The sequence below is a fragment of the Martes martes genome (assembly GCF_963455335.1).
Source record: "Martes martes genome assembly, chromosome: 16".
NCBI classification, from domain to species: domain Eukaryota; kingdom Metazoa; phylum Chordata; class Mammalia; order Carnivora; family Mustelidae; genus Martes; species Martes martes.
The window spans coordinates 38,921,641-38,936,607 of NC_137904.1; the positions used below are offsets into that span (position 1 = coordinate 38,921,641).

General features: G+C 42.0%; 1 protein-coding gene across 1 annotated transcript in view; it reads right to left on the reverse strand.

The window, feature by feature from the left end:
• Positions 1-232: 232 nt before the first annotated feature.
• The window catches only part of UTP18 (UTP18 small subunit processome component), a 41,501-nt gene continuing 26,766 nt past the window's right edge, over positions 233-14,967 (reverse strand). The window contains exons 11-14 of the mRNA XM_080826248.1: positions 8,796-8,970; positions 3,429-3,571; positions 1,170-1,208; positions 233-424 (exon numbers count right to left, since the gene is read on the reverse strand). Of these exons, the coding sequence (XP_080682374.1) occupies positions 1,184-1,208; positions 3,429-3,571; positions 8,796-8,970 (343 nt within the window). The 3' untranslated portion in view covers positions 233-424; positions 1,170-1,183. The remainder of the gene's footprint in view (positions 425-1,169; positions 1,209-3,428; positions 3,572-8,795; positions 8,971-14,967) is intronic.

Genomic DNA, 14,967 nt, shown 5'->3' on the forward strand with positions numbered 1-14,967 from the left:
TCTCACTGCTCTCACATGAAGCCAAATGACCTTACTAGCTCAACAGAGGTTGTTAGCTGATACCCTGAAATACCCCGAAACGTGGAGAGCTCTCTGCTGGGAAAGGGGGAAATAGCAATTAGGGTAAATTGTGAAACAGAAGAATATCTGTCTGTATTATTTCTGGCTACAGACAGGTGTTTCCAATCTCTCATGTTCAGTCTGAAAAGAAACGCATCCAAGACAGTGTGTTTGTGTGTAGGTGGGAAGGAAAGAACAACATACATTTATTTTCAAACAAAAGTTGCTATTTGTTTATAAGACACCTCTGTTGACTTAAATAAGCACAGCTGGCTCGATACATCATTATACATATGTTATCACACATTCAGAAAGCTTCTGAGAAGATATATTGAGACAGGTTTCTCTTGTGGCTCAACTGGATCTGAGAAAAGAACAGAAGAAATTATACACTTGATTTATGGCTGCTGGTCACCCAAAACGTACGTGCTGGCTGTGTAACTGGGGAGGCAGGACAGCTAGGCTGCTTTCCCCTCTTGGCTAATGTGGTTTGGCTCAACAATTAACCCTGTATCACTCCCAGAGTCTCCTCAATCTGTAGAGAACGTTTACGAATTTCAGAAAAGAGACGAACAGGCCAACTGCAAAGCTCAACCTCAGAACTACCACATCTTCGAGTCAAAGATCAAGCCATGGAAAGGGAAGCATGTCCCACTGTTTTAAATACTGGGCAGCAATACTAATGACCAGCCATTAACTAGCCATGGGGCAGGCTACTTTTAATCTCTCAAGAAACATACAAAATAAGGGGTTTTGAGCTCATGGAAGCTGTAATTATATCTGAAGATATATCTCTTGTGATTATGTCTATCCTTTGTGGATTAAATGTTCAGTAATAACAATTCTGATGACCATTACCGAATACCATATTAGAGATCAGACCTCAGAAAAACAGATCCAGACTGTTGTAATTTGGAATAAAACTGCCCAAGGAAGGTTCAAGTCCAACTGGGCTCTTCCTGATCTACTTCCACCCTACTCCCCTACCCAAAGATACAGCAACCCAGCGGCAAAGAAACAAAGACCAGCCAATGTGGTCCCTCTGCCAAATGACAGTAACGGGTGTGAACCTTAAAACCTGGAAAATCAATAAAAAAGGATTTTCTTACTTCAAATATTCTCTTCAGAATTCTGAGTAATGGTGCAACCTGAAAAAGTAAAAGACAAATTACCGAAATAACTCTGAAATGATTACCCAGAGTACTGTCAATGAAAATGACGTTAGGAAGATTTTGGGGGGAAAAATGTAATCATAATCATTCTCACAGGGCAGCTAGGTTAAGACTTCTCAACCTGACATCCTGAAGGATCCTAAAGCTAATTCCTCAGATTTCAATAAAAGCATTAAGCTTACTGCAAAGCATCAAATGGACTGTATGAAATACCTGCTCAGCCATACCCAGCAGACGTGTCAGTCCAAGCCACTTGCTAGAAATAGTCCCACTAGACAGCAATGCTCTCAAGAAAACTCAATTGGCCTCTGGTGCTTAAATTTAGAGGAAAGAAGATTCAATTATAATAAAACCAAAGCTTTGGGAGAGAATTTCTAGGTGCAGTAGGAACCTGCATTCTTTTTATAAAACCTGAACTGAAAGAATCACTCCAAAAATGATCGGGACTGAGAATGATGGGATTTATCAATTTCCCAGTGTATCCCATTTTCTTTTCAAAGTAGAACTTAAGACCATATTACTGGTTTGCTATATCCTCTCTTCACAATTATCTCCTCAAAACCAGTTTATAATTCTCCTTTTCTTCACACCAGACTTCAGTATTTTGAAAGGAGGCCTTCTCTGATACAAACACAAACACAAACACAGGGTCCTATGCTGCATTCACCACCAACACAAGGGAGCAAGGACAAGTGCTCTGAGTGAAGTCACAGGCTCCCAGCTCGTCAGCTCCCCAGGAAGGGCCGCCTCATCACCTGTATCTTCTAGCAACCGTGCAAATAGGGTTTGTTTGTTCCTGCTTTATAGCCAAGCAGGCTGAGTGCAGAAAAGAACCTGGACAGAGCATAACTTTTAGACATCTCTGTGGCTGACATCCTTATTTACAGCCTACAGCTGGCAGGGAAGCAGGGAAAGCAGCACCTCTTTCCGAAAACAAAACAAACAAACAAAAAATCACTTAAATCTAGTGGAGTAAACAGTGAATTGTCAAATCAGCAAAGGTTAATCTAAACAGAAATCACCAACAAAGTGGCAATATTTTTAAAGTGGCTACTCTTCCTCAAACTGACATTCTCAAAACACAGTTTACCACTCCCAAATAAATAAATTTTTTTAAAAGATTTTAATCATTTATTTGACAGACAGAGATCACAAGTAGACAGAGAGGCAAGCAGAGAGAGAGAGAAGGGGAAGCAGACTCCCTGCTGAGCAGAAAGCCCGATGCACAGTTCGATCCCAGGACCCCGGGATCATGACCGGAGCCGAAAGCAGAGGTTTTAACCCAATGAGCCACCCAGGTGCCCCCCTCCAAATAAATAAATTTTTTAAAAAATTAATAAATAAATCTCCAGGTGAACTTTTCTGCTAATCACATTTCATGGTAGAAAAATGCATTTCAGGGGCCCCTTGATGGCTCAGTGGGTTAAGCCTCTCCCTTCGGCTCAGGTCATGATCTCAGGGTCCTGGGATCAAGTCCCGCATCGGGCTCTGCTCGGCAGGGAGACTGTTTTGTCCTTTCTCTCTCTCTCTCCCTACTTGTGATCTCTCTCTGTTAAATAAATAAATAAAATCTTTTTTTTTTTTTTTTAGATTTTATTTATTTATTTGACAGACAGAGATCACAAGTAGGCAGAGAGGTAGGCAGAGACAGAGAGGGGAAAGCAGGCTTCCTGCCGAGCAGAGAGCCCGATGTGGGGCTCGATCCCAGGACCCTGTGATCATGACCTGAGCCGAAGGCAAAGGCTTTAACCCACTGAGCCACCCAGGTGCCCCAATAAATAAAATCTTTAAAAAAAAAAAAAAAGAAAAGAAAAATGCATTTCAGGGGCGCCTGGGTGGCTCAGTCAGTTAAGCATCTGACTTTGGCTCAGGCCATGATCCCAGGGTCCTGGGATCGAGTCCCGCATCAGGGTCCCTTCTCCCTCTCCCATTCCCCCTGCTTGTGCTCCCGCTCTCACTGTCTCTTTGTCTGTCAAATAAATAAATAAAATCTTTTAATAAATAAATAAACAAACACAATTTGTTAGATAATGAAGACACTCCACTTAAACATGCTACAATTAATAATCTGATTATTAATTAAAGTAGCTGATCAATAAGCTATAGAATTAATAAACTACATGTGAATGCAGAACTGGGAATGTAACAGCAGTATCTCTTCATAGTTTCAGGAGGTGACAGGTAAATAATACGCACCTATAGAGCAGGGCCTTTCCCTTTTCATTCCCCAAGGCAAAATACCCACTTCTGGGAGAAAAATCCATGGTATGAACAAGAGAAACAGTCTTCTTTTTAATGACTGGGAAGTTTGAAAATACTGTACAGGAGGGAAGGTGAACCTGTAGGAAAAAACACAAAGCTTTAAATCACAACAACTGTGAACTCATCTTTCTTAAATTTTAGGCTTCGTCTATATTTCTGCTGGAACAAAAAGTTCATTTTAATTGCAGTACACACAATGTACAATTATCTCAAAGAACCAAAGTGTCCTGAAATTAAAATTGGCTTTTCCATGTGCTATTGACTGAGAGGGAAAGGAGGGAAGTGAAGAAAGTATCTCCTTGATCCTTCTAATCTAGCATCTAGCATGGTATTCTACGAGACTCCGGTGTTTGCTGAGTGAATTAAAAAAAAGAACACACTCAAGTAAAAAGTCAACAGCGGTACCTATTAATGTTCTAACTTAACAACCACAGTGAACAATACTAAAATTTGGTCACAGGACACAGATACTTTAACTATGAAGAGTCTGATTTTACATAACTGAGGCCCAGGAAAGGCCTACCCTACTATTCCAGTAGCATATGATTTCCTTTCTACAATTTTCCTTTCCAACCTCTGTTATGTATTCTTTGCCTTTTCCAATCTCCTCTGAAGGACAAACTCATGAGAAAACCTGGTTCATCGAGTGCAACTGTGTTCTGATTTAAACAGAGCCAAAAGCTGACTTCTGGGCCAGGCCTAGACAAGGGGAGGCACAGTCTCTTTCTCCAAGAGAGTCTACTTCTGGGGAAAAGGAGCCCCAGCCCCAGCCCAAGGCTGACACAAGCCTTCATCCGATTTGTGGATAAACCAAACCCCAACACGAAAACAGTCACCTGAAGGAGACTGGAAGGTCAACAGCTCTAGCTTTCAAATACCCTCCACATCTTCTAAAAAACACAGCCCCTGGGGTGCCTGGGCGGCTCAGTGGGTTAAGCCTCTGCCTTCGGCTCAGGCCATGATCCCAGGGTCCTGGGATGGAGCCCAGCATCAGGCTCTCTGCTCAGCAGGGAGCCTGCTTCCTCCTCGCTCTCTGCCTGCCTTTCTGCCTACTTATGATCTGTCTGTCAAATAAATAAATAAAATCTTAAAAAAAAAAAAAAACACAACACAGGCCCTTCGTGTTCCGGCACACATGGACAGCTATCACCCAGCTGTTCACCCTGGTGGTCTGTCACCCGCCACACTTTCAGATGAGGCTTTAAGCCATCCAACCAAAGTGATTTTCACAGACCAGCCCTGGGTAAAACCCAATGATATACACACCTAGTAAACAGGTTTTGATTACTTATTAGGTCCTCTTCCTTCTGGAAGAGACCTACTGAGCCTTTCGTCAAGAAAGTACAGCGTACAGTGAATCTCCAAGCCATCTCAATTATTCTCGACTTTCCTAGAAAGCAGGTTCTTCCTGCACGGCATGGCATCAAGGCAGAGGCATCAGTACTAACAAGAACTATCTAGACCCATTAAAGCCATGGAGTTGGCAGTACCTAGACTTGATCTTCACTTTTTTTTTTTTTAAAGATTTTACTTATTTATTTGACAGGCAGAGATCACAAGTAGGCAAAGAGGCAGGCAGAGAGAGAGGGGAAGCAGGCTCCCTGCTGAGCAGAGAGCCCGATGCAGGGCTCCATTCCAGGACCCTGAGATCATGACCTGAGCGGAGGCAGAGGCTTAACCCACTGAGCCACTCAGGCACCCTGATCTTCACTTTCAAACTTCTTAAAAACCACTCTCTATAAAGGTTCCTTGAAAAATTCATTTAAAAAAAAAGAAGTACTTAATAAAGTAGAGTAGTTATTTTAGGAAAGAAGCCACAATATAAATATTGCAGAATTTATTTACACTTAGTTTGGCAACGTGGAAATTATATGAATTTGGTAAATGGTTGGCTTCTCAATTGTGTTTTGCTTATGCTAGTGGAAATTTGCATCCTCTAAGCATGGGCCAACTCTGAACAGGTGATCTGAGGCCTCATGGGAACAGACAATCAGGAAATCACCATTTCCTACAAGTGCCAACAAGAGGACTGTCCTATGTCCAACTTTCGCTTCCTCCCTATATGTCACCTGGTACTTGTACACTATGCCCCAGATATCTGCTCCTTAACTTTGCTGGCGTGACTTTGAAGTCTTGGAAGCTGCTTTTCTGACTCTTCCAAAACAAAACAAACCAGAACCACCTTTCCACTTGAATGACTTCCTAAAGATAATTATATTAAACCACGCCCTTTACTTTCTAAACTAAATTAGAAAAAACAGTCTCCTAATTTGGATTCATGTAACTTCATACTTGGGTCAACTGCTTATTACAACTAGGGAGCTCAATGTGGGGCAAAAATTGGGGCAAAAAACACATTTCAATTTTTTAAAGCCCATTTTTACCAGAAGGTCATGGTGTTATTTTTGTAGCCAAATGAACAGAAGAGAGTATCAGAAATACTGTGGTAAATACACACACTTAATAAAGTATGTGATATAAATGGTGTCTCCTCACAACCTACACAACCGTACACGGCAGCTCCAGCTTCACACAACAGGCCAGTGTGCTCCTTCTGATGGAGGAGAAACCCCACCTCATCGACAACTTATTTTTACATTTTACCTGCTCTAGATTTGAGTATCAAGAGCAAAAACATGTTTACAATGGTCTCCCAAGAGACCCAGCTGTATCTATTTCTGAAGTCCCCCAGTGGAGTCTCCCCCTGAATCAGCACTTCTTCCCTCAAACTCCCACCCATCTGCTGAGAGGAAATTCTCTTTATGGCCCTTGTATTAAAAGCTATTATTGAACTGTTAATTAAAAAAAAACCCACAGGCTCCTTGGTGGCTCATTCGATTAAAAGGCCAACTCCTAATTTCAGGTCAGGTCATGATACCAGAGTTGTGGGATCGAGTCTCTCTCTCCCTCTGTCCGTACCCCCAACCCCTGCCTTGTGCTTACGCACGCTCTCTAAAATAAATAAATCTTTAAAAGAAAGGGAAAAAAACCATAAAAACCTAACTTCTTTAGCTCAGAAAGTTCCCTTTCCCTCCAACACCGTATCTGTCATTACATTTAAGGGCCCAGGTATCAAAATTCAACAAGTAAAAAGCTCACTCATACTTATTTAATGGATAAGAAGTTCCACAACTTCCTACTACATCAAAGACTGTAGATGCAGTAACAATTTAACTTCTGTGTCTCTTATTGGTGCAATGGCTCAGATTTACATTCACTGCTTTGTGCTGGGATAACAGAGCTGTTTGGATCATTCTGAGAGACTGCATTTAATGACACTAAGGCTGTTTCACTGAGGCATTCTGAGGCTGCCATGCCTGGCTTCTTTCCATTAGATATTATGGTTGACTACCATTTAAAAAATGGGATTTGGCTGTTACTAATGAATTCCTTGTGTGATTTTGCCACAGTAAAAAAACCATAAATGCTGCCGTGATCACTGAAGCAAACGAGGCAGAACTAACTACTAGGCGTCTCGCAAAATGTATTATGTCAACAGGAGGTGGATCCCATGGTTTTCTAAAACAATTTACTACCATTAAAATGATAAAAGGTTAATGTGTGCTAGTCCACTACTCCCATTAGAGGAACGGGGATTTTAAAAACCGACTTGAATTAGAACCTTCTCATTCATCAAAGGACTCATTCAGCACAAAGGCAATGAAACACAGTACTGTACTTTCCACTCTTTCCAACAGAATCCTTCTTCCCTCCAAGAAAAGCGTATGGAGAATGCTAACAGACACCATGGACAACAGCGAAGCTGCTCAGTGTGCTACAGGTAGGACTTCACGTCCTCCTTTGTGCTACCTGCGATCTGAAGTTCTGCACACCTTCTAGGGAGCACAGGAATTCAGCTGGAAAACCACTGATGTCCCAGGAAGAATGGAGAACCTAGAAGCATATGCCCTTTACAGGCTGTTGACTCTGGGTAAGTTAATCCTGGGAGGACTGTTACTTGGCGCACAATTTTTTTGAAGACCTCTTTGTAAATATTTGTTAACTATACACTATTACACGAAGCTAATAAAGTACGCAAGACCCTCTGGCAAGTGAACGAGATAAAGGTAAAAGTGTCTGTAGGGTGCTTAGTCTGGCGGCATACGCCTAATACCACCACAGGCAGTACCACCATTCAGAGCTCCGGGCCATGCGGGTACCTGGTGTCTGAGGCAAAGAACGGTTCAATAACGAAGAAACCAGTTCTGCCTACAGCATAGGAAGCTTCACAGAGATGCAGGGATGTGTCAGCTGGGCTCTGAGGTTGGGCAGAAAGGAGTTCAGACAGACCTGAGGCTGCTATCCTCAGAAAGGCCTACCTGCAAGGGTGGCCCTTCGATCACGTTTGGCAACTTAACTGGGAAACAGTTCTCTGCACTGATGTGACACTTTCCCTAATGGATAAGGATGGCTCGCCGGGCCTGAAGGATTTGTACAATGTGGTTTCCGCTGAACACCAGCCTTTACTTCAGGGAGCCCAGAATTTTGGTGCATGCGGGGCTGAGGGTAGCTCCATGATCAACCGCCAATAAAGACCTTGAGCACAGCCCCTAATGACACAACACACTCCACCCACGTGGTCACAACTTGCTGGAGGAATGAGACATGGCCTTTGTGACTCCTCCACTAGGAGGAGTCTCTTGGAAGCCGGCGCCTGGTCTCTTCCAGACTTTGCCCCCTGCACCTTCCCTTGGCTGATTCTGCTGTGCATCTTTTCCCTGGAGTAACTCTCAGCCAAGAATGAGACCATACACTGAATCCTGTGAGTCCTAGGAAATCAACAAATCTGGGGGAGGTCCTGGGGACCGCTGGCAGGGAGGCAAATGCACAAGTAACGAGCTAGCCGTTTGAAGTGTAATCTGCTTACACAATCTGCTTTCAAGCTCAATTTATGTTCAAAATCTAAGAACTGCCTCCCCTCCTCCATTATGACAGCAGGCCTTAAAAAAGGCAGGGAATAAGGAAAGAAAACTGTAGAAAAATAAAGTACTTGCCGTAAACAAACTCCTTAAGGCAAATTTGGGGGCTACTGTGCATCACCACTTCTACAACCACACCCCCAAAAGCCCCAATACTTGTAATTTCTACATCAAAAGAAGCTACTCTTTTTAAAATAATCCCACACTCTTCTTTCCTACTATCTTTCCATGTTTTCAACTTAATTCTAAGATTTTGGGGGGAGGAGGGAAGCTACTACATATCCTTCAGTACATTTCAATTTTTTTTTTTTAATTAGGCTCCACGCCCAGTGTGGAGCCTAAGGATTATAAATGATTTTTTTTTAAGATAAAGATATATTACCAATCTGACTGCTTCTTTCATTTCTTCTGAAGCAATTGCCAAGATTTCTGTAGTAGGATTGAAGCTCAGAGAAGTAACACCTGTAACCAAGTTCATTATAGCTTTTATCGGCTTTGGATTTGTTTCTTGGAGACAAGTATCTTGATTGTATATGTTTACCACTCCACAATTAGAACTGCGAAAAGAAAAGGGAATAAAACAAATTAAAAAAAAGAACAAAATGGCTTTTGCCACCTAAATGAATAGACTGAACCCCACACACTGATACCTGTAGCAATCATAGCATATTGTGTTACAAAGGGACCAGGGCTGTAGGGTTTATCCCAAGGCAAAAAGCCAGACACATTCTACCAGTTCTACCGTAATCTTGCTAAACTCTTGTTAACTCTGATGGCTTTTCAACTGTGAGCTAGAGAATCCAAGAAAGCCTGGATTCTCCATTATTTATTCCTTCAATAAATATTTACTGAATGTCAACTTTATGCCAGGCACTAGATGCAAAGGTGAACAAGACTGAGACCAAGCCTGCCACTCCCACGGTGTTTACGGCCAACCAAACATTTGAAAATGAGAATGAGAGCTTTCCTTTCCCTATTTGAGTTCCTCTTTTCTCTTTTTATTCTATCATATTTGTGAGAACTGCCAAAACAGTGTCGAGCAGCATCTGTAACAGGTATCTTAGTTCCGCTCTCCTGGGAATATCCACAGTCAAGAACTACGGAAGCGATCATGCACTCTGTTTACTGAAATGTTTACAGCAACGAATTACATTCAGTGCTCATAAAAAGTAAATCCTGATGATCTGCCCATTAACAAAATCATTCACAGACAGGAACTTTCAGTAAACGTTCAGATGACCTCCTGTTATGGGCACCATTTGTAAGGAACAGGACCAGGTACTTGTAACTCATAAATACTTAGATCAAACTTCATTAGCAAATGCAACACAAACCTGAGAGATGCAAGAGCTAAAGCCTCAAAGTCACAAGGGTGACACACGGACCTTCCACTAAATGTGCTCTCACTCCCACTCAAACATCCTCACATTTATTCTCTCAGTACATACTGTCTGCCTATAATGAGCCAGACACACTGCATTAACGAGACCAATTCAGTTCACACACAGGGTTCTACACCACACAAACAAGATTGTGAGAGCTTCGGAGTCTTCCAACTACTTACATAGACATTTTGTCGTTTGATTCTCAGAACCCTTTAAGAAGAGGTAACCATAAGCACTCCGGAGACACAACAAATATCCTTGGTTTATTTAATTCTGTTACAGACTGAGTATCTCTGCCCCACTAAAATTCCTATGATGAAATTTAAGACCCCCACCCCTTATTAGGAGGTGGGGCCTCCGGAAGGAGGCCTCTTCTCTGGGACGAGATTAAGGTCATGACGGTGGAGCCCTTATAAAAGTGACCCCAGAGACTCTCTCCCTCTTTCCATGTGAGGACACAAGAAGTCGATGGTCTGTAACCTGGGAGAGGGTCTCCGCGGAACCCAGTTGTGCTGGTACCCTGACCTCAGTCTCCAGGAGGAGGAGAAATAAATTTCTGTAGTTTATAAGCTACCTAGTCTATGGGTATTCATTACAGCAACCTGAAAGGACTAAGACAAATTTCCTCTTTTCCTTATTTGTATTTTTGACTTGGATCAAAATATCTACTGATTGTATTTATACCAAATCTCTTTTCTTGCTAAACACTGATTTATGGCTAAATCCATCTTAATTAAGGACAAAAAGTTATAATCCATATGGCTCTCTTCTAAACATCAATTTTTTTTTTTAAGTTTTATTTATTTCTTTGAGAGAGAGTGACAGAGAGAGCACAAGCAGGGTGATGGGCAGAGGGAGAAGCAGGGATCATGACCTGAGCCAAAGGCAGATGCTTAACCGACTGAGCCACCCAGATGCCCCTTATATCAAATCTTACCATCATGAATGTGAGAAGCTCCTTAAATGCCTACTCATTCTTATTTGATTATTGATTAAATTTATGGAAGAAAAATGGCACAAGTTGATCACTTTGATATATGGAAACTTATTCTATTAGTGGTATTTCTGCTAACAAAATATAATTGATTCTTGGGCACCTGGGTGGCAGTTAGTCGAGCATCCAACTCTTGGTTTGGGCTCAGGTCATGATCTCAGGGTTGTAAGATCCAGTCCCACATCAGGCTCAGGGCGGAGTCGGCTTGAGTTTCTCTCTCCCCTTCCCTCTCCCTCTGCCCTCCCCACCACCCCTACTCACTCTCTCTAAAATAAATTTTAAAATCTGTATTAAAAAATGGATAAAACTGATTCTAATGTATTACTGAGAGTAATCAGTATTTATTGAATGTATTAATAATTACTTATTAATATATATTATATATAATATATATTACATTAATATAATCAGTATTTATTGAATGAGAACTGTATATCCAACACTATGTAATACAGGAATACAAAATATCAGAAAAAATTTATGCCAGAAAAAAATATACCTGCATGAAATAGCCAGAAAGACAAGAGAATAGAATACAGCACACTAAGGTCTGTCTGGGACCTATAACATTAAAGAGAAGGAAATCAGTATGAGGTAAAGCTGGACCAGATGAAACTTTGTGGACAACACAGGACTCGAGATGGGGAAGGCAGACATTAAGTCAAAAAACAAACCAGGGACAGCACCTGGGTGGCTCAGTTGGTTAAGCAACTGCCTTCAGCTCAGGTCATGATCCCTGGGGTCCTGGGATTGAGCCCCACATCGGGCTAAACCTGCTCCGCTGGGAGGCTGCTTCTCCTTCCCCCTTTGCCTGCCACTCCCCCTGCTTGTGCTCTGTCAAATAAATAAATAATCCTAAAAAACAAACAAACAAATAAACAGGAGAACACCTAGGTGGCTCAGTCAGTTAAGTGTCTGCCTTGGGCTCAGTTCATGATCCCAGGACATAACCTAAAGAAGCAGACATGACTGCTACCCTTCCACCCACAACCACAGCTGACTGGGCTAGAAGCAAGTTCCTGAGTCACAGGCAGTCAATCCATTAGCAGATCAGCAACCACAGAGTGTCCTGGTACACAAAAATCTTCACAAAGAGGAATGATGGCACTTAAGCCAGATCAGGGTTTGTCTTATGGATTAGGACTGGGAACCACAGCAGTGGTGGGTGTGAAAGCTAAAAAGGCATAAAGGAAGAGCACACAGGGGCCACAAAGAAATTAATATTATGAGCAAGAAGAAACTATAAAGTAGAATAGTAGTCATCAACGAGCGACGATTCTGCCCCCGGGAGGACATTTTAATTGTCACAACTAGGGGGTCACCATAGCCATAGACAGCCTACAGAACTTAAAGCAAACAGGCTGAACACGGAACTCAAATCCTCTCCTCTGCTGAATACTCTGAGACTGAACTCTACTGACTTTCTTCTTATCTTCAGTCACCTTTCTCCATGGACTCTTGTCCCCAAGGTTTTATTTCCCATCTACCTCTACGTCTAGCATCTCATTCATATCTCACTTACTCCTATGGACCATCTAGCTCTAATCACATCTAAATTAGAACCTTTAGGGGTGCTGGGTGGCTCAGTCCTTAAGTATCTGCCTTCAGCTCAGGTCATGATCCCAGGGTCCTGGGATCGAGCCCCGCATTGGACTCTGCTTGGCGGGAAGCCTGCTTCTCCCTCTCCCACTCCGCTTTGCTTGTGTTCCCTCTCTCACTGTGTCTCTCTCTGTCAAATAAATAAAATCTTTTTATAAATAGATAGATAAATAAATAAGTGCCTTTACTCTGAGACACACCGCACTTCTAACTGCTTGTGGACACGAATGCACGTCTTCCCACACTCTTCCTCCTCCTCTTCCCCCCTCATGCAAGGACAAGCTCACCCTTCCAGCTGCTCAAGCCTAGAGCCTGAGAATGTCACTGCTTCTCTCCCATCCCAATTCTCTAAGCAGCTTTGATCTACATCACAAATATCATTGTCTCTCTCGTATTCCCATTCCCACTGTCCTTAGCGATGGCCCCATTGCAATGACCTCAAAGCTCCCTGCACCTGTTGCCCCTCAAAAGCTGTCATGGGAATTATCTACTTCAAACCCTAAAATCTAGACATGATCATGACTCTCCTCTACTTAAAAACCCTTGATGTTTTCTCTTTCCACTCAATGTAATGTCCACACTCTTTGACACAGTGAGAAGACCTCTAGAATTTGTCCCCCTCCTGCTTCCCTTTGTCACCTAAGCCCTCAGGAGTCATCCCATCTGCACTCCATTCAGAAACCAAATCTGAATTCTCTCCCCTCCGTACCTTTCCTTTCCACTACCTGAAACACCTTTCTCTGAATCCTATCTGGCCCTCCAAAGCTTAGCTCGAGTGCCAATACCTATAAAAATACTTTTCCAGGTGACCATTACAACAGCCTTAACCCAATCCTTACACTTTTAAGAGACACTGTATCTCAACCGCAGACCTCCTGATGACTTGTCTGGAAAGAGCCACATGGATCCATCTGTCCTCACCATGGGACCATGAACTATGAGAATGCGATGGCACGCTGTCATTCTTCTATCTCACAATCCCTAGCTAAATGGTCACTGTTTTTATAAATGAGAAAACCAAGGCAGAAACACATCACTGAATAAAACGGGTTTTTCTGACACCGTAAAACATGTATGTCCTGAAGATTCTCTAGATGAACTAAAATGAAAATCATATCATTTCATATGTTCAAGGAGAGGGTTAAAATTAAAGGACTATTAACTCTGGGCCCTAAATACTAGTGAATTTCATATTTTCCCACAGCCCTGAATTATCCAGTATTTTCTGAATATAAAAATCAAAAACTTCAGGGGATGCAATGTGGAAAGAACACAGAATTGGGAACCAGACAACCTGAGTTCCAGACCCAGCTCTGCCAACAATCAGTTTAATGAGTAACAACCAATAAAGAAAACTCAAATTACCCAATTCTTAGACCCCAGCTTCCCTATCAATAAAGTGACTGGACTGAACTAGCTCGATTCAACACACCTTCCTGTAAGGACAGAAATGCGCTGCATCTGCGCTGTCGACACGGGAGCCACCAGACACGTGTGTGCCTATCGAACACTTCAAGTGGGGCATGTGTCACTAAGGAGCACATTTTTATTTTGATTAATTTAACTAGCCACATGTGGCCAGTGGCGACTGTGATGGACGTGCAGGATTAGATCAAGATGCCATCCAGAAGGGCGCCTGGGTGGCTCAGTGGGTTAAGATGCCATCCAGATACATACAAGGGAGGGAACAGAAACAGGACAATAAAAACACTGAAAATATCCTACAGCACAAAGATGAAAGAGACACTGGGTTATTAGCTTTAAATTCCAGAAGACTAGCTCCCATATTTTCCAAACCCAGAGAGGTGACTGAAATCAAAAAAATCCTGAAGCAAAGTCTTAAGCTAAGGGCTTAAAGCCCAGATGTAAGTAGGAGAAACAGCAATCCAAGGTACATTTAGAGATTTAAAGAGATAAAAGATAAAGCTATGGAAAAGCTGTAACACAGAATGCTTGAAGTAGATCTTCCAAAGGGATTATACATACGGCACAAAAGGATTCATACTCAAGACAAACTGGACTATAAATTCTCTTTGCTTCTTGTAAGATTTTTTAATTTACAAAACTCCTGGTACACTGTACCTTCACATATTAAAAACACAAACGCAGGGAGATATACCTTCAAAACAGATGTAAAGGGGTTAAGAGCTCCGGCTTTGCCGCCAGACTGTTTGGGCTGTAATAGCTGGCTCTCCCTTACTCTCTGTGCGATCTTAACCAAGTTACCTAATCATAGTGCCTCCACTCCCACACCTATGAGGCGGAGAGACTACTACTTATATTGTGAAGCAGGAAACGAGAGTTACTTTATATGTAAAAAATATACATACACACCCACACACATATATAATCAATATACACCCACATATGCACATATATAGTTACGTAAGAAAAACAACTGTCCTTAGCACATGGTAAACGCTGGGAAAAAATTTGCTGCTAAATCTCTTTATTATAATTATGATTCAAAGTCTGAAACTACTTAGATGGGAACCACAATAAAAAGGCAATATTATTTTTTTCATTTTTTTTTTAAAAGAATTCAATTTATTTGAGAGCAAAAGAGAGAGCATGCA